At 43.8% G+C, this 23227-nt stretch overlaps 1 protein-coding gene across 1 annotated transcript in view; it reads right to left on the bottom strand.

Annotated features, from left to right (window-relative positions):
• KIF5C (kinesin family member 5C) overlaps window positions 1-23227 on the bottom strand; it is a 145774-nt gene that overhangs the window by 39324 nt on the left and 83223 nt on the right. The window contains exons 11-14 of the mRNA XM_011230488.3: window positions 17631-17779; window positions 7432-7607; window positions 2629-2697; window positions 870-1076 (exon numbers count right to left, since the gene is read on the bottom strand). Of these exons, the coding sequence (XP_011228790.1) occupies window positions 870-1076; window positions 2629-2697; window positions 7432-7607; window positions 17631-17779 (601 nt within the window). The remainder of the gene's footprint in view (window positions 1-869; window positions 1077-2628; window positions 2698-7431; window positions 7608-17630; window positions 17780-23227) is intronic.

Here is a 23227-nt window from a genome sequence, read left to right as displayed (position 1 = left end):
TGGATGTTTTCCACACAGCAGGCTGGGCACAATCCCATGATACCAGGCCATTGGGCCAAGGTGCCAAGGACAGCCGGTTACAGCCACTCGGCTTCCCACCACCCATTTTCCAAGTAAGAAAGGACAAAATGGAAAGATCCCACCGCCAGCCACCTCACCAAATGCTCACTGGCCCTGCCGCCACTAGCTCCCTGTGCACAACCTGCAGCATCTTTCACCAGAAGAATGTGAAAATTAGGAAATGTGCAGACTGAAGCCCAGCTTAAAACAGGCCAACAAACCGAACAGGACCCTCAGTCCTAGGCTAGGACAAGAAGTTGTGGGGAAGAAATGGATTTATTCAGGAGGTTATAAACAAGAAGTGGAATCCATACCTTCCGTCGGTCACCCACGCTCACTTGTCACTACACTATCTGGGATGTATTTATTGGTACTGTAGGACAGGCCTTCACTAGTGTTTTATATCAACGGTCTCTCATCCTCATGTACTGAAAGGAGCATGTTATTAGTGCCATTTTTTACAGATAAGGGAATGAATACTCACAAAGTTTAAATGTCTCAATTAAGGCCTAATAGTTGTAAACTAGGCCTTTTTGTGGCTCCAGAGTTTGCACTCTCTCGACTATTCACAAGGCATCCCTGCCAACGTTATAAAACCCCTGGATATAAAACAATACGCAGTTTTGGAATGAGTAGACAAAAGTCACCTACATGACGTATTTCAATTATTGGAAGATTTCAGAGAATGCCTCTCACACTGAAAAACCATTCTGCCAACTGCCTTCCTCTACAGTGTCTGTCAACAGACATCAGCATAAGGACAGGGGCAGCAACCGAAAGTCCCGTCCCCTAGACGCAAAGGCTCCAACCGTTTTCTGGGCCAGCTCATCTGTCAGCTGCTCATTGGCCCTGGTCTTATCCTCCACTTCCTGTGACTTCTGGTCATAATTGACAGCCAGCTCTTCCAGGGCCTGGAGAACTTCCTTCACTTCATCTTTGGCTGCCTCATTCTCAATCTGGAGACGTGTTAGCTCTTCCTGGATCTTCTCATAGTCTCTTCTTGTGGAAGCCAAAAGCTGGGGAAATGAGATGGCATGGAACTGGTAAACGTAATGCTCAAGTGTTTCTGTGCTGTGCTCTATCCAAAATAGAGTAATTCTAAAAACAGATATGGGGGGTGCCTGGGTGGCTCCGTTAGTTAAGCGTTGACTCTTAATTTTGGCTCAGGTAATGATCTCAGGGTCCTGAGACTGAGCCCTGTGTCGGGCTCTATTATCTCTCTCCCCTCACTCATGCACTCACTCTCAAAAACAAGCAGATATAAGATACTCAGGATGACTAGAATGCCTACCCTATACCTAGACAATGAAAAAATAGCATGAGGCTTCAAAAATCTGTTTCTTTCAGTTTTTTAAATTTAATTAATTCATTTATTTATCTATTATTTTTTAGTTTAAAGCTGCATAGGCTGAACTGAAAGAACTGATTACACATCAAAAACTCCCATACTCTGTGGCTGCTGGCTCTTCCAAATGTTGACCAAAGAATGAAGGGAGTCATCTCTGAGGACGACGGTCATATTGCATGGCTTGTTCACATTATCCTTATTCCACATTGTAAACAGGTCAATTTCAGAGTCAACCAAAACAGCATAAAAGGACTGTCAGTTTTTCTTAATATTCATCATGAATGTATGGAAGGATATATCCCAAACGTTAACATTAGTTAAAAGTGAAGGTATTGCAAAGGTATGGATGATCTCCCTGCCGAGGCAAGTGTTTGGAAAGGGAGCATAGTCATTGCCCTGGAGCAATGAAGGAAAACAAAGAGGAAAAGAAAGGAATGGCTATAGAGAGAACTAGGTCTATGGGAAGGCTGGGACTGAGGACGGAAGCCACTTGCTAGAATTATATCACGTGATCCAATCCCTAGCAAAAGAGAAAAAATACTTTGATGGTCCTCAGCAAGAGAACCACTAATCATCTATGTTTGACAGATTGGCTATCCACCCTTTGCTTAGGTTCCTATTTGTAAAATACGTGGCAAAACACAATACAATAAAGACATTCACTAGAAAAATGAATGCCATCCAGGGTAAGACTGAAAAAAATTTGCCTCCTTTTTACTGTATCAAACACATACTAGTTAAGCACTTGGACCCCCTTTCTCTTTGTCTTCTCCTCCCCTCCATCTCTATTTTTGTTTTTTTGGTTTTTTACTTCCTACAAGATGGCACAAGAACATAGTGTATATCAAAGACCTGAGCCGGCTGATTTTCAAAGCTGGAAAAAAATAACAACAAAAACAGCAAGCATCAGGAGTGCTGGGCACTGGGTATGAGGAATTAGAATCACTCTTGCCCGACCACCAAACTACTTTATCTCTGCTCTTCAAAGACTAAGTGTAGCAACCAGCTACTCACTCTCAAAAACCTCAGAGTTCTACGAAGTCAGACATTTATTTTCTAAAATCAGCTTTTAACAGGCACTGAAAGGAAATCTACCAAGAAATGTCCACATGATTCAATGATTTTTGAAAATATTCTTTGCAAATTAAATTTCTGGAACAAACATCAACAACAAAGAGTAATAAGAGAACTTCATAAAAAAAATTTATTGCGTTCTTTACCTCGTCCTGATCCAACATCTGTTGCTTTAGCTTTTCAGCCAGCTGGCTCTGCTGGTTAATCTCATCATCCTGAAACGAAACATCATGTTTAATGTTTTTGGGTTAGTAATGTCATTTTTGATATCCTGGTTTCCCGATGACAGTCGGATACCAGGGTACCAGCTGTAAGCTTGCTAATAAGATGAAGGGAATGGTGTGGTACTTCCCCATAGAGGAGAGACTGGCTCTGGGATCTTGATTTGGTTAAAATATCTCTGTGCCCACCTTCCTCAGCAGGTGGAACGTCTGGGTATTTGGGGATATATAATATCCTATACATTCAACTCAATTCCTGCTCATCCAGAAATCAGAGAGCTAGGGTTTGGAAATCGAAAGGGACTTTGGAGCTATCCCTCCCAACTCAACGACGCTAACAAAAAATAAGGCAGTGGATTTCTAACCATCTGACTATAATATATTCATGTTCCAAATCTCGTCAGACACATCAATGACCAGGAATGCTGCCACGTGATCCGTAGGAGTGACCAATATTTCCACTTCAAATCTCCTACTTAGATTGTAAAACATTCACTAGAGAGTTAATCTTCGGCATGAGCAGATCTTCCTCTTGGTTAGACGTTAATTTTCTTACCAGTCTAAAAAAACCAGAACAAAACAAAACAAAACAAAACTCAAGGAAGTGGGGGATGCAGAAACGTTAATGCTTACTTTCTGGCCTATCATCCACAGGCCATTTGCTTCCCTCACTCTCATTTCCTGCCACTAGGTGTTGCTGCCACAAAACCCAGAGCTGCCCACCTCACACTGCCGGTGCGAACGCGGCTGCCTCTCCCCAGGCGCCGTCCACCCAGTGTGGGCAAAGCAGCGGGTGGACAACATTTAACACGGGAGGCTCGGCATTCCCTACAAAGATTTTCCTGAATTCAAATGCAAATGTGAAGCCTAGCCTGCCAAGAACAACTTGGCTTCACATGTACCCCTCCCTTAAAAATAGGAGAAAATCCGATTTGGTAACACTTCCAGGCTCTAAACCCCAGGCAGAGTCAGATGCAGTATTTTGGGTCCTTCTTTGCGCCTGGTGCTGCCCAGATGTTCTCAGGGCAGCCCAGAAAAATCCTGCACCGCACCTTCTGGCTTTTCCAGAGGGGAGGTTACAGGGGTGAATGCAAGGGCCTGGGTCGCAGAACCCCAGGTGTCCAAGGGATATTCTCTAGCCTATTTGGTCGTGTCTATGCATACATTTAATTTAAATCGGACTGACTCAGTGTCACAGCTAATGTTTTCTATGGAGCAAGAACATGCTAAAATCAGGATTACAGGATCTGTATCTCATTTTCCTTTGTGTAGAACATCTTTTGGCCTTATTTTTCTGTTCAGGGAGTCCTGTTTCTACTGAACTTTTAACACCCATGTTTCTTTAATGGTTCAACAAAATGCTCATGACTTGCCTCCCCAAATCCGATTTCTGGCAGGAGAATTAGGGAAATTACACCAGAGTGAAACTGCCAAAAAATGGTACTTGCACAACTAGGATACTATTCTGTAGGGCATATTTCCTCTTCTACTTTATAAACTTAGAATGTCAGTTGCCGGGAACAATTTTGTGTTTATGTTCCTTGGCACATAAATATTAAACAACTTAACATAAAAGAGTCAAGGAGTTTAACATCAGGGAGCTGCCATCCCTTCCCCTGGGATACATAAGCAACGGTACAAGTGATATAAATCAGGAGAGAAGCGGAATGGTGAAGCCTTTGTTCTTACACTGTGCTCACTTCAAAGCCTGAAGATGCAGGCTTCCTCCCTGACAGGTGAAAAGCCAGGTGCAAGGAGTTTTGAAACCAAGGGCCACCAGCCCATCTGGGAAGGATGTGAGGAACAAGGATTACACTGTAAGAACATGGACCACCGGTACCAGAGACACTTCCAAGACGACACTTACCCTTTGTTAAAGCAACTTCTCCAAGGAATTAGCAAGTCTATCATAGTCTTTAAAATGTTTTCCAAAGTTCCAGAAGAAAATGTGCTGTGCAGTCTACACACACTCAAGTGCATTTCTTAGAACACGCTACTCTGATGCTGACTCCTAAGACCTAGTCCACACACAGCAGATTCCAAAGCACTTTTCTGAGGAAACTCTTGTTCTTGAATTTTCTTATATGTGAAATGGTGAGCTGTCAATGAATTGGTCACTGGCCACCTTTAATTATAAAAAAATGTTTTCGTTGCAATGGTCATTAGTGAAAGAGGGTTCAGCATATTTCTACTTACCCTTAATTCCTCTCACACATTTCCAACAGAACACTACTCTTGGATGAGATGAGGAAAGACACAGTGCCAGCACCAACTTGCTCTTCTTAGAACTCTGCTTGCAACCCACCTCTGCACCCCCCCAACACTCCCAGTACCACATAGGATGGTGTTCTCCCTTAAGTAAAGAGAACCCAGAAGAGAAAGAAACTACTATTTATTGAGCAACTGCTACACACTAGAAACTTTTAATCCCCCCTGCAACTTTTTGAGGGCACAGATATGAGCCCCATGCTGCAGATGAGAAAAACATCTTCGGCAGCATAGGCCATTCATCAGTCCAAGTCTCAGCATTATTAAGACACAGGTCTGACTCTAAGTACCTATCCTTAGTCCCCTGGAGGGACAGCACAGAAGGGCAGAGGGGGCAGCTGGGAGGAGACCATGTAGTCTTCTCCCACCACATTCCAATTACATTCATTAGTGTTGACAAGTTCCTCATTTAAAGGTCTAAGACCAAAATGGAATGACCACAGCACTGGGAGCCAGAAGATACACAGCCTCGTTCCAGCTCAGCCACCTACAGGTGATATAAACTTGGGCAAGTCACATAATCCCCCTGGGCTAGCTTCTCATCTGGACCTACGTGCTTTCAGCTCCACCACTCAGTAATCTATAAAGATGCCATGTCCCAACTCATGTTTTCTCAAAGGTATCAAACTACCTATCTCATCAGAAGCACGAAATACCTTCTAGAACCTTCTAGAGGAGGACAAATAAGAATGACAGCTGGTAAGACATAATCAGGCAGTCCATGGGTAGTCACTAAGGTCAGACCACCAGCTTTGGTGCCCTCTGTGGCTGAGGCTTGTGGGCTCAGTACTCTCTCAGATCTCAGCAACACCCTGTGATAAACCACAAATGCTAACCTCGAAATACATGCTTTAGAGGGTTTCAAAGCATATGCCATAGGAAAATGAAATAACAGGAAGTATCTTAGGCTTGTCATCAGAAGGCAGAGACTCTAGGGTCAGCTCTGCCAGCTACCAACTGAATACCCCCAAGGCACAGCATTTTCCGCACTCGTGACTCAGTCCTCATTGTTACATGGCAGAAGCTGCACTCAAGTGTCTAAAGTCTCTCTCTCGGAACAATGAAAGCTCCTTATGCTACCAAAGTAAACAATCCCAATTCCAACCACAGCAGGAGTCTGTTCATAGAAAACGAAGTATAGAATCAGGTTATCATCCCTCATCCAAAATTCTGTGGGGATTCCTAAAGTGAACCCATCAATTGTAAAATGAAAAAGAAAATTGCAGTATGTTTGAACAATAGCATTTCTTTGGAGAAATCAAGAAATTGCATACACTCTTAACTTACTATTGATCCCCTTTTTCTCTTACTTTGAGGTTTTGCATAATCATAGCTGGTTAGAAATGGAAGGATAACAGTATGTCAAGTGCCTAATGGGCAATTAACCCAGCTCTCAAGGGTGTGAGTATCTCATTCAATAGGTTACCAGAAGGGTAGGGTGCCCCCAGTTTAACGCTGTGGCTATAATGCGAATTCCCAGAGTCACAGATAGGCAGAGCTAGCTTCACATTTTGCTTGTAAAGGTGATCCAGAGTGAGCTTCACTCAGGATAGACAGGCCTGTAAGATTAATGGCAATGTTAACATAACAAAGCTGTTTCTGCCAAACCAGAGGTGTCCCCAAGCACTCTGAGCCGAACCACAGCAGAAAAGATTAAATCAGACTAAAAATATCAGCAACCTTGATGAAATGAACTGAAAGGATTTAGAATATTCCAAGGGCAATATGCCAAGATCACGTGAGACATCAATTTAATTTCCTATGCCTCTGGGGTCCTAACCCGACCTTCACTTGGATGAACGATACACAGTGTTCTCCAAGGTCTCTTTTCCTCTGGTCTAACTTGTGCATTACATGACTATTTGAGTCCCAAAAGCTTGCCATAAAATTGGACAACCCTAACGGCATGTTCAAACTACTTCATTCAAGAGTATGCCCCTGAAAACAGATTAACCAATAAAGGAAAAGCTGTCAGACCACACGCCACTCCCATTGGTTCCTCACCCCAGGGCCTGAGAGCTATGTGATTGAAGAACACACTGGGCTTTAGGAGCCACCGCCCTGTCCCTCTAGCTAGCACTGTATGAAGTTTTCAAGAGGTGAGGCACAGGCCCAGAGAACAATAGAAGGGACAATTAAACAAAGGTCATGCACACTCACGCCACGCCCACTCTCGTGCAGTGATTAGTCCCAGTCCCATGTCCCGAAGTGAAGACTATCTATCTATCTGGACCAACTCCAAGTCTTCCAATCAAACTTCCATGAAAGTTTCCATTCCACAAGTTCCCTGAGTCTGCCCAATCAAGAGCTAGGGTAGGTATTAGGAAGACAGACATAAACATCAGTCTGCAGCCCTGCATCAGTCCCATGGGGCTTGAAGCTGCTTCTGGCCAACAGCTCTAGGACCTGCCAGCTTTAGTCTAGGTGCCAGAGCGAGGACTACAATCTCTGGCTACAGACCTTATCATCCAACTGTCTGTAGAGACTGGAGATCTCCTCATCATACTTCTCCTTCTCCTCTGCAGAGATGCCAGACACAACAGGAGCAATATTGTCTATGATGGGGGTGTTATCACAGGGCTCCAGGGTCTTCTGGTCCTTAGCACTGATCTGTTCATCCTCAGGCACAGCTTCTCCTGCAAAGCACAAGAGGATTTGGGGTTTGAAGAAATTCAGCATGTAGCTCTGCAGGAAGAGTTCCAAAAATAGCCACTCCCATGAAAAGACCCAGAGGACACAATAAAGAGCTGTTGGAGAGAGTTGGAGCTTGTGTTCTTTCTATTTGACAAGGAAGGTTGCAGTTAATTGACCAAAGCTAGTCTAAGGAAGAAGAGGACTATATAATACTCCCTGTCTCATGATCCATCACTTAAGTACACGGGTTCCACCAACCACACAAGCTCTTAATACAGCTTGCAGTGACATCCAGAATTTTTTGCATACACTTTCCTTTTGTTGGGGAATATTCTGGGGTTTTACTAGAATCATATTCTATCTAGTGGTTGATTCACAGGGAAACAGACCTCTGAGGCATCCTAATTACCAACTAATTAGGTTACCATTTCATTAGAAGAAACAGCCAAATCAAGGAAATTCACCACTATTGAAGAGAACACTGCAGGGCCATAATCCTTGGAACCTGAGAGTCTCCAAATCTGAAGGAGACCAGGGTAGCCCTGGACCCAGGAGCTCTGACTGACATAGTACAAACACACGTTCCACTACCATCCTCTCCCCCAGGAGGTCAGAATTAATTGGCTCATCTGGAGAGTTCAAATAGAATAATTTCTTATGATGTCAAGTAGACCCAGGAAAGAAAAAGCAGCCAATCTAGAATATCGTGCAGAGACCCTGCACACCACTTCTCCGTTTGCAGACTAGCACATACCACTTCTCCGTCTGCAGAGTGATGGTTGTCGGGGCCTCTGAAGGAAGCATTACCAAACTTGACTATTCAAATTGAGGGGAAAAAGTGAAGTTCTCAAGCTGGTCAGTGGCCAGCCCCAACAAGAAAATCACCTTGCAAAGACAGACTCCATAAAAAGGAATCTATGAACACCATGTGGCCCAACTGAGTCTCTCAAACATCGTTTTGGAAAGCAAACTAAAAACCAAATATATTTTCCATCACAATGTTTACCATCAACTTCACACTCAGTTTGTTACAATCAGTGAGTGTCTGCTATGTTCCAAGCCTCACCCAGTTCTCAGCCCAAAAAATGCATTTTGTGGAAAGTCCCCAGGAAAACTGCCCTAAGACAAAGGCAATTTCTCAAAAACAAAACAAAACAAAACAAAACTGGATCCCCTCATCTGTGGCTTCATTAACAGTATGCATCATGCCTCAAGGAAGCCACTTGAACATTGTACACATTTATTTCAATATAAGCAAAACACTTTGTGATGGGTTAGCTTTGCTGCTTAAGATTACCTCACCTGATAATTACAAAATGGTAGGAAGGCCTCCCTGTCACATAAAATTAACACCCAGTGATTTCGTTTTTGTATCACAGTTCCATTTGAAGCAAAACCTGGAATAGTATTCCTTTGCTGAATATAAGACTGAGCCAGCCCTTTTTTCTTCTGAAGCTCAACTAGACCGTACTGTACCTACACCTTTTTCTAAAATTATTGACCTGAAACAAAACCAGAATATCAGAGTAGCCTTTGAACTGAACCTGAACCAAATCAATATTTCATTCAGTTCCAATTCCTGGTTTAAAACATCCATCAACGACCTCAGTGTGCAGAATGGATTCCATCCAATTAAAAGATCTATATTCTCTACGGCCTGCTAAATCCACAGGCTATAAAAGCAGTACCATATTAGTTCCCAAGGATTTTTTTTTTTTGCTTAAATATACATATCTATCTTTTTCTAACCACAGATTACTTACACAAAAACTTAGGTAAAGCCCTCCTTCGCCCCTACCTCCCAGTTCTGTTCCTTCCCCAGAGAAATGTACCACAAACATTTTGGTAAATCTTTTCTCTCTTTGGGTTATGACTGTATCTCTAATTTTTCAACTGCACCTGCTGAACTTTGTGAACAGGGCAATCCAGTCCAGCATGAATCTAATCTTGCAGTTTAAGCATGATGAAAGTGAAATTCTTAACGGTGCTAGACCAGAAAGAAGGCAGAACATAGTCCTATTATCCTAAGCCAACTTGCCCCAAGTACAGAAGCGAGATGCAAACACAGCTGGAAGAGACCCAGTCCCTGTGTTCTTTGGTTCCACGTGGCTGAGAGTCAGTGCCACCATGAGGGTGGAGTAAGCTAAGGAGCCCAGGGATGAACCCCTATAACCCAGCGGCAAGTGATCCTAAATTTGCCGTCTTGTCCCGCTGAGGAATCACAGCGTCACTGAGCACCAGAGTTGTCCAAGAATAGTGCAGTTCATCTAGCCAGCCAACGCTGCTACAAGGCACCCTGAAAGTAATCAACAAACCGCATTACCATCTCCAGTGCCTTGGCAGGACGCTGAGACATGCCGCACCTTTTATCTAAATCACAAGCCCATCTCCTGCTTCCCTCTTGGTTTGCTTTTTTGTAAAGGAAAAAAAATAAATAATGCCTTCAACACGGCATTGTTTGAAAGATTAAATTAACTTAGTATATGTTAAAAACACAAAAGGCATAATTGTTTAAGGTTCATCTCCTACCCCGTCCTCTCCCTAACAAACTGTCAACTGTTCAGGCTCTGCAGATATTTTTACTTATTCCGAGATTATTGTTCCTGAGGTCTTCACAATACCTTTATGGTTGTAGCTCAGTTCCAAAAACAAAACACAATGTAGCTACGCAAGTCCCTTTCAGGTTTATTTTTATTATTACTAAAACAATATTCGAAACCTATAGCAGACTTTCTGGTCTCTCTTAAACAATTCTACAAACCAAAGCATCCACATGTCCCCTACAAAGCTACATCGAAACAAGGAGCTCTTCCCAGTTTATATTTGAAAGGTCAGGCAGTTGGGATTATTTTTTACAGCAGCCGTTCAGGCCGAGAAGAACAAAGCAGCAACAAGCAGAACAAAAGCAGCAGGCATCTGTGGGAGAGCACAGCTCCTGCCCAGAGAGGAACCGAGAGCCAGTTTCCCCAAACACCGCTACCCTTCAAAGGACCGAGGAAATGACTTCCAGAAGCGTCCCTGGTAACTACACTGTCCAGCTCACAAACACGTCTGGGGATTGTAAATTCCCAACGCTATGCAAGACCTGATACTAGGCAATCTGTTTCCATGGCAATCTCACCACGTTAATCGAGAATATTCCCCGCACTGCAGGGGACTGAGTCTCCAGAGAAGCCCCCATGAGGTGATTACGGAACAACTGATTGTAACAAGGCAGACAGCTGCAAACAAACCCCAGACGGAAAAAAATGTCCTAAAATCTGGTGGTGGGGGGCCGGAAAAAGACCACCAAATGATGAGGTGCATCTATTTTTATTTTTACTTTTATTCCCTTTTTTGCATTAAAAGCAAATTTCTCTTAGTTCGTGCCCTAGGGCTTTATACCTGCTGTCTATAGGGAAAGAGCTTATAATACCGTAAAGCATCTGATTTTCTACAATGAAAGCTCCCCCCCCACTCCCACTAGAAACCTCTCCCTTCTTTAAATAAGCATTCTGGCATTTCCTATTGTCAGATGTAATTACCTTTAAGGACTAAAAAGATTTGTGTGTACACAGGAGCATTCACTTGGAGCACACCTACAAGGTTTGCAGAGCATTTTAATTATAAAATGAAAACCTCCCGAGGGCATAAATAGCGTTTCCACAAAAAGTAAAAATCCATCAATTGCAATAAACTAGAATGACAGACTAATCAAAAATACTCGTTAGGACTATTAGTTAAAAATTCTAAAACAGGCTTTCTGGTTTTTTGTTTTTTCAAAAAAAAAAGAGAGAAAACTATTAGACTGCCAGTAATTCATTAAAATTTCACACATGAAATAGCAACGAGCTAGTTATCCTTTTCATAAATTGAGTCCCTAAAGCCTCTGGAGAACATAGAAAGGTAATTGCATTCTCTCTGCAAATCCAGGGGCAGAGATTTGCTGGTCACTCACAGCTTCCGGCAGAAACCACAGCAGATCTGGCAAAGGACGTGCTTTCTTTTAATACCAATTAAACAGGCCCAGTGGCGGACCGAATGGTAGGTAATTTCTATATCAAAGAAACTAAAAGGAAATCTTTAAGTTGCCAGATGGGTAAGAGCAGCTGGCTACAAGATGTCATTATATAAATGTGAGGCTTAAAAAAAAAAATCATTCCTTTATAGGATTATTTTGCACACAAATAGCATCTCTCACCCTAGTTCCTAAAAATATTGTAAGCAGCTTAAGACATTCTCTAATCCCTTCTTGAGTAATTTTCTAATAAACTGGTCACCCAGGACTCTGAAATCTCTTTACAGTACTGACCTGAATAGCCCCCACCGTTCTCCTAGCGGTCAGTATTTCTATTAGTGCTTGGCTGTGCTCTGGAAAGAAGAGAGCCTAACAAATCAAATCTCAAATGAAACGCTAACTTCTGAGCTTCTACTGTAGTCATGAATCCAAAGGCGGTGGGGAGGGAGCAGCATCTTCGATTATCTTTAATGCTAAAATAGCAAATTGTGTGTGAGCTATCGAGGCCACGCAATCCCAGAAGGCCTGGGATCAGACTCTGGGTTGCAGACTTAGCCAGTTAGGGAAATCAAGCCTGCTGGCCTGGCAGGTTTTAAATTGTGGAGAACAAATCTGTTCTAGAGATGGCCGATTTTTCCACGCCTTCCCAGTCTGTGTTGAAATAATTTCTTTGCATGACTTCAGCAGATGTGGTAAATCTACATCTATTCTGTTATTTAATATATTTAATTATTCAAGAGACACCGCAGATGTGCCCAATTGTTGGGTCACTTCCCTGCACTTCTGACATCTGGATTTTCAGGGCCTCCTTTTCTGACTTAAGCCCCTGTAAAATGGGATTGCTTTTTAAAGGACAGAAGTCAAAGTATCAGGAGAAGAGGGCATGTGTAAAAGCTGAGTTCACAGCAACGCGGAACTGTGGGCCCATCCCCCTTCTGAGGGTCATGGCCCTGGGCCCTCAGCCCTCCCTCCCCCACCATCCCCATCTTCCGGATGGACTGGGAGAATGGGGCAGGGTGAACTGGGAGCCATTATTCACTCTGAATCCAACTATCTAAATCTATCCCCATTTATAGGATTGTTCAAGTCCTTTCCACGTATATGACGAACAAACAACAGAGCTGGAAAAAAGAAAACAACCCTGCTTCTGACAACCGCCCACTCCATCTATCTGTCCTTAAGCAAGTCGGCTGAACAAAATCCCTGCGGCTGAAGCCACCAAAAGAGCTTCCAGATTCCAAGGACTGTCAACAGATTTCAGCCCACAAGATGTCACCAGCAGATTGTACTGGACAGGTGTTTTTCAGTCACTCAACACCCATCCTCATCTCAGCACCGCAACTTCCCTGTGAGGAATCACCTCCCCGGCACGTGCAGGCTTGGTCAGAGTGCACAGCAGAGGGCCCTGGGCTTCCTCAGCCGAAGCACGCCACCAAGCACAGTATCTCCCTTCTCTCCTGAGCTGCTGGGTCTCGAACAGATGATGCAAGGAAGGGGGAGAAAACTCGAGAGGGGACTCACGCCAGCTGTGGCCCCTGAGGAGCCTTGCGTCTCCAGAGCAGCCCCAGCTTTGCCGGATGAGGCTGGCTGCTCGGCTGTTCTTTGGTTCTGTGAGTTATTCACAGACTTCGCGTGCTGTCCTGTTTTGTTTAAGCAGGGTGGATTCCTGTCCCTGGCAACCCAAGGAGCCTGGCACTGGGGGGAATGGAGTGGCTCTCCTTATGCCTTCTTTGTAAAAACATGGCATGACCGCCCCTTAAGCCAGCATGCATATGCCCTGAGCCTTGCCTTAATGCCAACGGCAGAAATGAATTAAGGCTGGGTGTAATTATATACATTACCCGTCACCGGCCATCTTCTGAGAATCAACGTTCTATTGGCCCAGAGGAGAAAACTGCCAGGCTTACATTTTGAGGTAGCCCATGAAGCTACAAGGAGTTGAAAATTGGTAGTGGTGGGGGCCTGGGGCATAACTAGCCTACAGGCATGGACTAAGGTAGTATTTCACAACTCCTGAATGACTCTGGGCAGGGAATGCTCTCTCCTGCCACACAGTCCCATCACCACCCACTATATTAACTTCTCCACTTTACATGGCCTGCCTGGACCCAATCTGCCATTGGGACATCGTGTTCTTTTACCTTTCCGACTCCTTGGTCTTCCTACCTCAGTCTACAGAACAGCACAAAGGGGAAAGCACAAGCATGTGTACACACGCACACTTCTTCTCAGCTCCACCCCTTCTCTCTTGCTCTTCCACAGCCGGAGTAGAGCAGCCAAACTCTTAGAATCATAAGCACACCATGAAGAGTAAACCTGTCCTTCCCAGCGGACAATGCACACAATGGACAGTGCTGCCTTGCATTGTTCAGCCCACAGGGTGGAAACATCAACGCACAGAATTCGCTGAGCTGACCTCAGGGGCTGGAGCCAATGTGTGTGTCCAATTTGAAAAGAAGCCTGGAAATACCCTGCCACTTGGGTTTTAGTGGAGGGCACCACCTCTTCTCAACTTCACCTCTCAAAACCCCAGCTCTCCAGTTCACACAAACCAGCCGTGTGCTCTCGTGACTATTAGGAATTAGGCCTGGGGCACGGGACCCTGCTGAGGAGCTTCTAGTCCCTTCTTTCCCGGTGTGGCATTTTTCAGGCTCCTCTAACTGATCTAAACACAAACCACTAGGGCTGTGTGCAGGTTGCACAGACAACTGAGGGACAAGGAAACTCGCAGTCGGTTCTAGCCTGTCAAAACCTCAGGGGCTGCTCAAGGAGGAAACGCCCAGCCTAGGCACATAACAAAAAGCCTGGAGTGGTTCTGTTGTGTGTGGACATAGAGTTAATCCTTGAGATAGTCCTTCACTCACAGCTGTTCCAAGGACCAGCTCCAAGATGCCTCTACCTGCCTCACTTCCAGCCTCAAATTTGCATCACTGAAGGTGGTTCTCTACATTTGAAAACTTTTGTTTTCTGAAAAATTATCTTTTTTTTTTTTTTAAGAATTTACTTATTTGTCAGAGAGAGAAAAAGAGCGATCACAAGTGGGGGGGGGTGCCCAGGGGAGAAGCAGGCTCCCCGCCGAGCAAGGAGCCCGATACGGGACTCGATCCCAGGACCCTGGGATTATGACCTGAGCTGAAGGCAGACGCTTAACCGACTGAGCCACTCGGGCATCCCCAGAAAAATTATTTTTAAAACATAAATGTTAGCTTGGGAGGACAGGAGAGTTCTGCAGATCCCCTTCTCTATTACATTCACTCAGTGATTACATGGTAATGGTGGGGGGGCCTCTCTCAAGACTCTCTCCCTCTTTTCTTCCCTGCCCTCTCTCTGCAGAGGCCCTCACCCCTACCTATGCCCTCATGTACTTCCTAAAGCTTAACTCACATTTCTTTCCCTAGTACAGCCAGTGCCCCCGAGCTCTAGACCCTTAGACCTAACTTCTTAGTTGACATTTTCACCTGGATGTTCCACAGGCATCTCAAACTCTCCTCCTTATCTCCCTTGTCTTCAGTCTGGTTCTTCTCTGGTGTTCCTTTTTTCAGTGAATGGTTCCACCCTCCATCCAATACAGCAAGCTGGAAAACTTGGCACTCTGTCTCTGTATGGCCATTTTCTCACCAAGTCCTGCCGATTTTACCTGCTAAATACCTCTCTGGTCCATCCCTGTCTTTCCCTTTCCATTGTCCTTCTCTCTCAGTTCAACTACTATAACCTCATCCCTGGAAGACCATCCTTGCTCCTGACCCTCTTCCTACCCTCTCCAGTCCATTCTCCAACACAACCAACAGAGCTTCAAAAACGCAAGTCTTATATGATCTTCAGTTGAATATCCTGGAAGGGCTTCTCGTTGCTTCCTAGATAATAACCAAAACCCTGAACAAAAACTGTTTAGCTCTGCACAGGGCAGGCCCGCCCACCCCTCCCACCCATCTCAGACCAGTACTGCCCTGCCCCAGCTCGCCATACTGGCCTTCCTGCTGCCGCCCCCCTCAAGGCTGCCTCTTGGGGATGCTGTAAACATGGCTTCCTCCACCCCAACCCCCACTTCTACCTTGTTGCTCCTAACTGCTCTCTTTCTCTCAGATCTTATTCCCTAGGTTGCTTACCAGGGGAAACCTTCACTGACTTCTCAGTCAAGGTCAGGGCCCGTTATAATAACTTTTAGTACCTTATACTTTCCCTTTTTGGTATGCAGCATAGACACGTGTATTGATTGTGGCTGGAGTCTGTCTCCTGCACCAGACTGTAGGCTCTGTTAGGGCAGAGAGACCATGACCACCAACAGCTCACCCTTTCCACTCCAGCAATGGATTAGTCAGATGCTTACAAAATATACATCTATGAAAGCCGATCATGTGCCAGAAACCATACATGAGTTTTCCCAAATTATGTACATAAGGGGTCATGTAGGATCTCACCCTTGGGACATGGAAAACAGTGTATTTCTGAGTAGATCTGCAAGGTGGATGAAGTGGGACAAACAATTAAAATGATGCCAAGTTAAAGGCCAAAAGCAAGGGGACAGTGCCAGGCAGGAGGGTGAGTTAGGCAAACAGGGCAGAGCGCTGACCCTAGAGGACAGAGTTGGTGGAGGGATGGAGAATTGCAGAGTGAGAGCTTGGCAAGGGACGGGACAGAAGAAAAAATCACGAGGCTAGTTGCCCACTGCGCAATGTTTTAAGGCCAGTCCCTCTCCCTGTACCAAAAGGCTTTACTGAATGTTCCAGTTGCCCAGCAGAGAACTGACCCAAGAGGATCCCAGAAATAGAACAAAATTTCATACGGCCGCTCCCCGCCTTGACAACCATCCCTCCCTACTCTCCTAAATCCTGCCAAATTGCAAGGAATCATCCACCGGCCCCAGGTGCTGAATTATTCAATTATTCTAGCAGCTTTCAAAACATGTGTGCAGCTAGGAAATCTCCCCAAAAGAAAAGAGTTATGTTATTTAGGCTACTAGGTCATTTCTTGAACCTCTCTTGAAGTCTGCTTTGCTTCGCAATTGTTTTTCCATTGAATAGTAGGTCACTGGCACCCCACCTTTCCTAGCAAAAAACAGCAGCAAACACAGACTCACAAGATGATCTGCCACTAACTCTGCAGTTACACACAGGCGGGTTCCACCCCCATCCTGCCCAGCAACCCCCAGGCTCCTACGCTCGCCCGAGACACTGAAGTCTACAGCAGTGCCTGAAATATGTAGTGGACACAACAGTGAACAATCTGAATCTCCAGCTCTCCATATGCCCCTACACACTCCAACCTGCCTATTTCAGTTAAAGGGGGAAAAAAAAAAAAGGACTTCTACCTTCTAATTCCATCACAATGTTAAAATTTCCAAAATAATCTGTCTGCACTTGGATCTGGAAATCCCTCTTCAACGCCTCACCCACAACCCACCCACCCAGTGTGTGTCAGCTCTCTGAGATATTTTCTTTGAGTAGAACAAACCTAAGAGAATGTTTTTTGGGGAAAAAAAGAAACAGTAGTCACGAAAGAAGCCTGTAAGACTCCATTTTAGCACAGTGCTTCTTCGGGAGACCTCTATTTCTGGCTCTGAAGAAGCAGAGCATGAAGATCAGTTGGCCCCCCCAAAAAATGCAAATATTTGCCAGAGGTGACTTTTAACCCCAAGTCAATTATAAAACTCACGTAGGCGAGAATGACATTTTTCATTTAATCAAAAGCAGTCTGAGCCACAAAGTGTCAGACGCTGTCCTCTCAACCTCAAACACGGCTACCAGAGAGAGTTACAACAACAGACAGAGCAACATCTTATTGGAAATAGATTAAGGCAACCTTGCAAATAGTCACTTGACCACACTAAGCACACCTATCAGCCAAGTGACAGGGTCAGGCCAGGAGCTGTGCCAGGCAATGAGAAAACATGACTCATTCACACAGGTTGGTGCAAGGCAGGACCAAGCTCTGCCATCATCCCCTCCTTCCCCAGTGTCCCAGTATACCGGCTTTCCCAGAAAAAGGAAAACACATTCATGCCCCATTCTTCCTCACCATTCTTCCTTACCATTCCTCCATCTGTTTAGCTCTAACTCCAGATGCTGGATAACATTCTTCAGAGTCTTGTTTTTCTCTTTCTCTTTTTCGTATTTCTTCTTCCATTCTTCCGCTGTCAGTTCCAGGTTCACAGAGACTGTATTCTTGATGGTCTTAGCCCTGGGGTCAAAAACAGAAGGGAAAAATTCTGAGAGTAGCTATTAACATTAGCTAAATCATGAATACAACTAAGCCTCAAATGCTTTCCCATCTGAAGACTGGGACTGTGGAAGCCACCCTGGGACCTACCACCTCCTCACTGTGGTACTGGCACCGTTGCCCCAAAGGCTCCAAACTCACCGTTCCCTTTTCCCCTCTCCCTCCTGTCACTCTAAACGCCAAGGCTTTTCCCTCAAACTGTCTCCCAGGGCCACCTCTTTCTCTGTTCCCCCTGCCACCATCTTAGTCTATGTCCTCAGCCCTGACTTACAGCGATGGTCTTTCTCAAGTATTCAACATCCTCCTCTAAGCATCTCGCGTGGCCCTGCCAGGTTCATCTTCCTAAGTAAGTTTCCTTTCTATCTTAACATTTATGAAACACTGGGGATATACCGAGACAACTGAGATAAAGTCTACAGCCTTGTAAACCTACAGTTTCTCATACCAATAAACCACAGACTGAAGTAATGCAATCAGTTGTTTCTATTACTCACATTTGGTACCTAGAATCATCCCCGATGCATTGAACACATGTCAACACATGTTTCCCAGGACAGGCGGGTCACTTAATGGCTTCAGACCAGCCAGGTGAAACCAAGGCTCCCCACTGAGCCCATGAGCCCACCCCCCCAATCACAGGCAGTTGTCACCATGTAGGAAGAGAGAGCCCACTACTCTCAGTTCACCCCACGTTTCAAAGAAAGTCAGCACTTGAATATTTTTATTTGTATCTCCCAGTTTCAAACAATTTTCCAAAATGATGTGTGGGGCAAACAAACATGTCTGAGGGCCACCATTTTCTCACTCCCAGATAAGAGATGGAGTGACTTTCTAGGGCATACGGCCGGGGGTGGAGGGTGTGATGCCACAGTGGATGTCTGGACAGTTACTCAAGGGAGCAAGTGATGAGGGCAAGGGCAGTGGCAGCTCTAGCTGACACCAAAGACAAAAGACGTGATTCATCTAGTTACCTACAGAAATGAACACACAAGCAGACTTGCCCAACTAAAAAGGAAACTGACCACGACAGAATCCCACTTATTATTTACTTCTTAAGAAGGCGAAAACTTCATTTAAAAACGGGATATCCTGTTTTATTTGCTCTTCACTCTTCCATTTTAAACTCCCACAAGCTCTTGTACTGTCATATTTGCCAGCATTATCTGATGTGTGATTCAGGTTAATTACTGTTGTCATGAAACGACATTTTGGACATGATTTCTATTTCAGTGAGCGAAATTCACCAGCCCCCAGCAGGGCTACAGATGTCATTCCAAAAATTAATTCTTAAAGCAGACAACTAAATAACCCAACTGTCAAAAGAGGAGTGAAATGATTTCAACGTGAGACTCCGCTTAAGAATTAGTAAAATTCTTCCTTGTTCTCTGTAGCTGGAGGCTTCTGTCCCCAGAAGTGCTTCAAGTCTAATTTTTCAAATAGCAGCAATTTTCTTACTACTTCCAGTCCATGCCAGCTTGACACTCTCACCTCGCCTTCTAACAGCCACAGGCGGCAAGGCTGCTCCTTGGGACCGGCACAAACACGGCAGCGAGCATTATCACCTTAGTAAGTCAGAAAGTGACAAATAACCTATGGCTAAAATGCTTGTGGACATTTAAGGGTGCACTTTGAGGCTACTAGTCTTTTTACACCATAAAGAGTCTCTTGATGATTTCCAAGGATACCACAAAGAGAAGGATAAAGCCTTCATGCTATACTCAGGCAGGTTTAGCCAGAAATAGTGTTGTGAGCAGACCCAGCAAGGTATCACTGGTATAACTGGTCCTCATTCTCAAAGTTCTTTTAAGCTGTCCAGAAAATTCTTTTTCTTCCACTTTCATGGTGATCAAGGTCCTGGCAGGAAACAGATGGCCCATTCAAACTGCATAATTTGGGAAGAGTTTACTGAAGATATGGGAAGGGTGCTGGGGGACCATCACCACGCGTAGGCTGAAGGGGGCACAGAGACAGGGAGCTATAAGAAGGTGGCTGCCCACTGGCATCTGTAACAGCCTTTAGTCTGGGGACACAGCCAACCCAAAGTGACCCTCCAGGGAAAGAGCCAAGGAACTATACCCTGACCTCACTTTCTTCTCTCCTCTGATCCCCTGTCCATGTTTCTGTCTATTGGCAGAACCTAACTTGAAGCCAGAGACAAGAGAGCACTTGTCCAAAGAGGTCATGGTCCCAGGGCCCAGAGCAGAGCAGAGATGGTACAGAAATGACCCACAGGAGCATTTGGAAGATATAAAACCCACCTCTCATTCGGAACTCAGAACAATGGTGGGAAGGCCTGTCTCAAGCTACTGCCCTAGACTTCATTTTAGTCCCAAATGGGACAGAACATCATGCCTTTCCATCCACTAAATGTAGAATATGAAGAAACCAGCCAACACTGATTGGAAAAGATGTCAATCCTCCTCAGAACTGTTCTATAGATTTTAAATAATCTCAAATAAAATCCCAGGAGGTTTTGCATGGGTGTTTAGAAATTGACAACCTAATTCTAAAATTTGTAAGAGAAATGCAAAAAGGCCAAGAATAGCAAAAAAAAAAAACTTTGAAAAACAAAGTTAGAGAATAGGATATCAACACTTATTACAAAATCACAGTAATTAAAAGTGACTGAATAGTCCAGAAACTTTAGAATAGAAACAGAAAGGCGGCACCTGGGTGGTGCATTTGATTAAACGTTCAACTCTTGATTTTGGCTCAGGTCATGATCTCAGGATCATGGAATGGAGCCCTGTGTCCAGCTCCAAGTTCTGTGCTGAGTCTGCTTGGATTCTCTTTCCCTTTCCCTATGCTCCTCCCCACCCCCCGCCATCATGTGCATTCACTTGCGTGCTCTCCCTCTCTCTAAAATAAATAAATAAATCTTAAAAAAAAAAAAAAGAATAGAAACAGAATGGATCACCTAGAAACAGACAGGTTTATGACAAGGTGTCCATACACATAGTGGGAAAGGATGGTCCTTTCAATATATGGTGCTGGGGAGGGAAGGGGTATGTGTGACCTTTATCCACTTCCCCAATACCATATAAAAATTATATTCTGGATTGTACACACAAATGTGAAAGGTAAAACAATAAAGCCCCTAGAACAAAACAAGAGAATATCTTTAAGACTTTGTGGTAGATAAAGATTTCTTAAATAGGATATAAAAGTAAAGATAAATTTGACTTCATCAAAATTTTAAAAAAAAAACCTCTCTTCATTAAAAGTCATCATCAAAACACTTAAAACATAAGCTACAAAGAGGGAAATGATATACACAATACATGTATCTGATAAAGCACTTGCCCAAAATAACTCCTATAAATCAATGAGAAAAAAGTAGACAACTAGTGTAAAAACTGGGCAACGATTTGAATAGGCACATACAAAAGAAGTATCAATAAATAGCCCCCAGAAGGGCACCTAACGTCATCAGCCATCAGGGAAATGTAAAATAAAATAATAACGATACCTTCATCCAACGGAATGGCTAGAAATTTTAAACTGATAATATCAAGTGTTGGTGAGAATGTGCAGAGATTACAACACTCAGGTGCTACTAGAGGGAGTATAAATTATTCCAATCATTTTGGAAAATACTTTGGTACTATCTGCTAAGGCTGAATATCTCAAATCTATGAGCTAGCAATTCCACTCCTAGATACATAACCAACAGAAACGAAGACAAATGTTCACCTAAAGACATTATAACCAATGTCCTAATAACTTCATTTATAATAGCTCCCAAATGAAAACAATCTAAATATCCACCAACAGTAGAAAAGACACAATATATGCTCTAGTCATAGAAGGAAATATAACTATGAAAAATGAAACTACTACTACGCTTAACAATGTAGTCAATTTTAAAGATACAATGTTGCACACAAGAAGCCAGACACAAAACAGTAGTGTATGTTATTATTTACATAAAGTTCAAAGACAGGCACTAGTAATCTATGTTGACGGAAGTCAGGATGACACTTACCCTTGAGAGTTGGGTATTGATGGGGAGGGTACAACAGGGAGGCTTGTAGGACGCTGGGTGATGGTTCTGTGTGTATTTGTAAAAATTTATTGAGTTGCACACTTGAGTTTATGGATTTTATTAAATGTATGTTATAATCAACAAAACAAAAACAAAAAAAAGTTAAGAAAAATAAAGTGATATAGAAAGAAATCAAGTCAGAATCAAGAATTTCTAGAACATGGAATAAACCAGAGTCACTAAGAAAGATACCTGAATCTCTGTGTCTGGAGTTATTCCTTCTAAATAGAACATTCTAGCTAGGATGTTTAAACCAACCTTGCAATGTGGAATAAAGAGTATCTCAGTCTCTCAATCCCATAAGAGACTGAGAGTAAAAAGATGTTAGGCATCTATAATCTCATTTGCTCTTTACCATGAACTTCAGAAAAAGTTACAGACTAAAGGAGCCTAATCATTAGGTCCTATCTATTTGAGCCACTCATAATTCCCTTTCCTCCTGTGTAAACGCTCAGCTCATTGCCATCAGGGTGGGTTGGGTAGTGGTCTCCACTGGTTTTTTGCCTTGTCCACTTTAGAGCACATCCAAGTATCTTCCAACTTTCATATTCTTTGCTCTTTTATTTTGGTTCTCCATATGCTTGCTAGCTATAATCACACTAAACAGCATTACATCTGGACTCCGTTCAAATACAGTGAATCAACATGGATCCTGAGCACTCAAGGACTGCGTTATAGACACAATTCAGGGACTCGTGAGCACATACACGTGCATTTACTCTTCAACCCAGTTGCTGAAAGAATTTCAAGTAGTTTACAAGGAAGCAAAACCAACGGGAAGCAAATAGAAATGCTCTTAAGGCAGTTTTTCTGATTTTGCCTATCTGAAGCTATATAGCAATTGCAATACCACCCAGCCCTACAGTTCTGGGATATTACCTCCCCCATATAGGAAAACAAACCAGTCATCTGCAGGAGCCTTACTCTAGCCATAAATGTGCCGCTCACTCATCATCTTTATACATCAACCTCACTGTGACAACATTTGGTTAATCCCAGTGTGACCTGATCACTCCCAAAGGAACAGAGAAGTGTCTTGAGCCTTCATTCCCAAACACTCTCAGGTTTTTCAACCAGAGCCCCCAAGCTGTATAAAGAAATAAATGCCTATTCCAGAACTTATATCCATAGATGACACTGAGCAAAATCCTAACCAAGGATACTTGGGGGAAGACCTTAACTAACCTCAGGTATATACCCTAATGGCAAGTCCCCCTCAGCACTAAGGAGCCAAATCTTTAGGGTACGGTCATCAGGGTTTCTGTTTTGCAGTTTTTCTTTGTTTCTGTTTGCTTCAGAGAGTCAAGCACTGCTTAAATAATATATGATCCAGACTTGCCCCAGATACAACATCCTCCTCTCCC

This window comes from Ailuropoda melanoleuca, chromosome 2 (assembly GCF_002007445.2).
Source record: "Ailuropoda melanoleuca isolate Jingjing chromosome 2, ASM200744v2, whole genome shotgun sequence".
Classification (NCBI taxonomy): Eukaryota; Metazoa; Chordata; class Mammalia; order Carnivora; family Ursidae; genus Ailuropoda; species Ailuropoda melanoleuca.
Note: the sequence above shows the minus strand (reverse complement) of the source record. Positions and strands in the feature narration are given on the sequence as shown.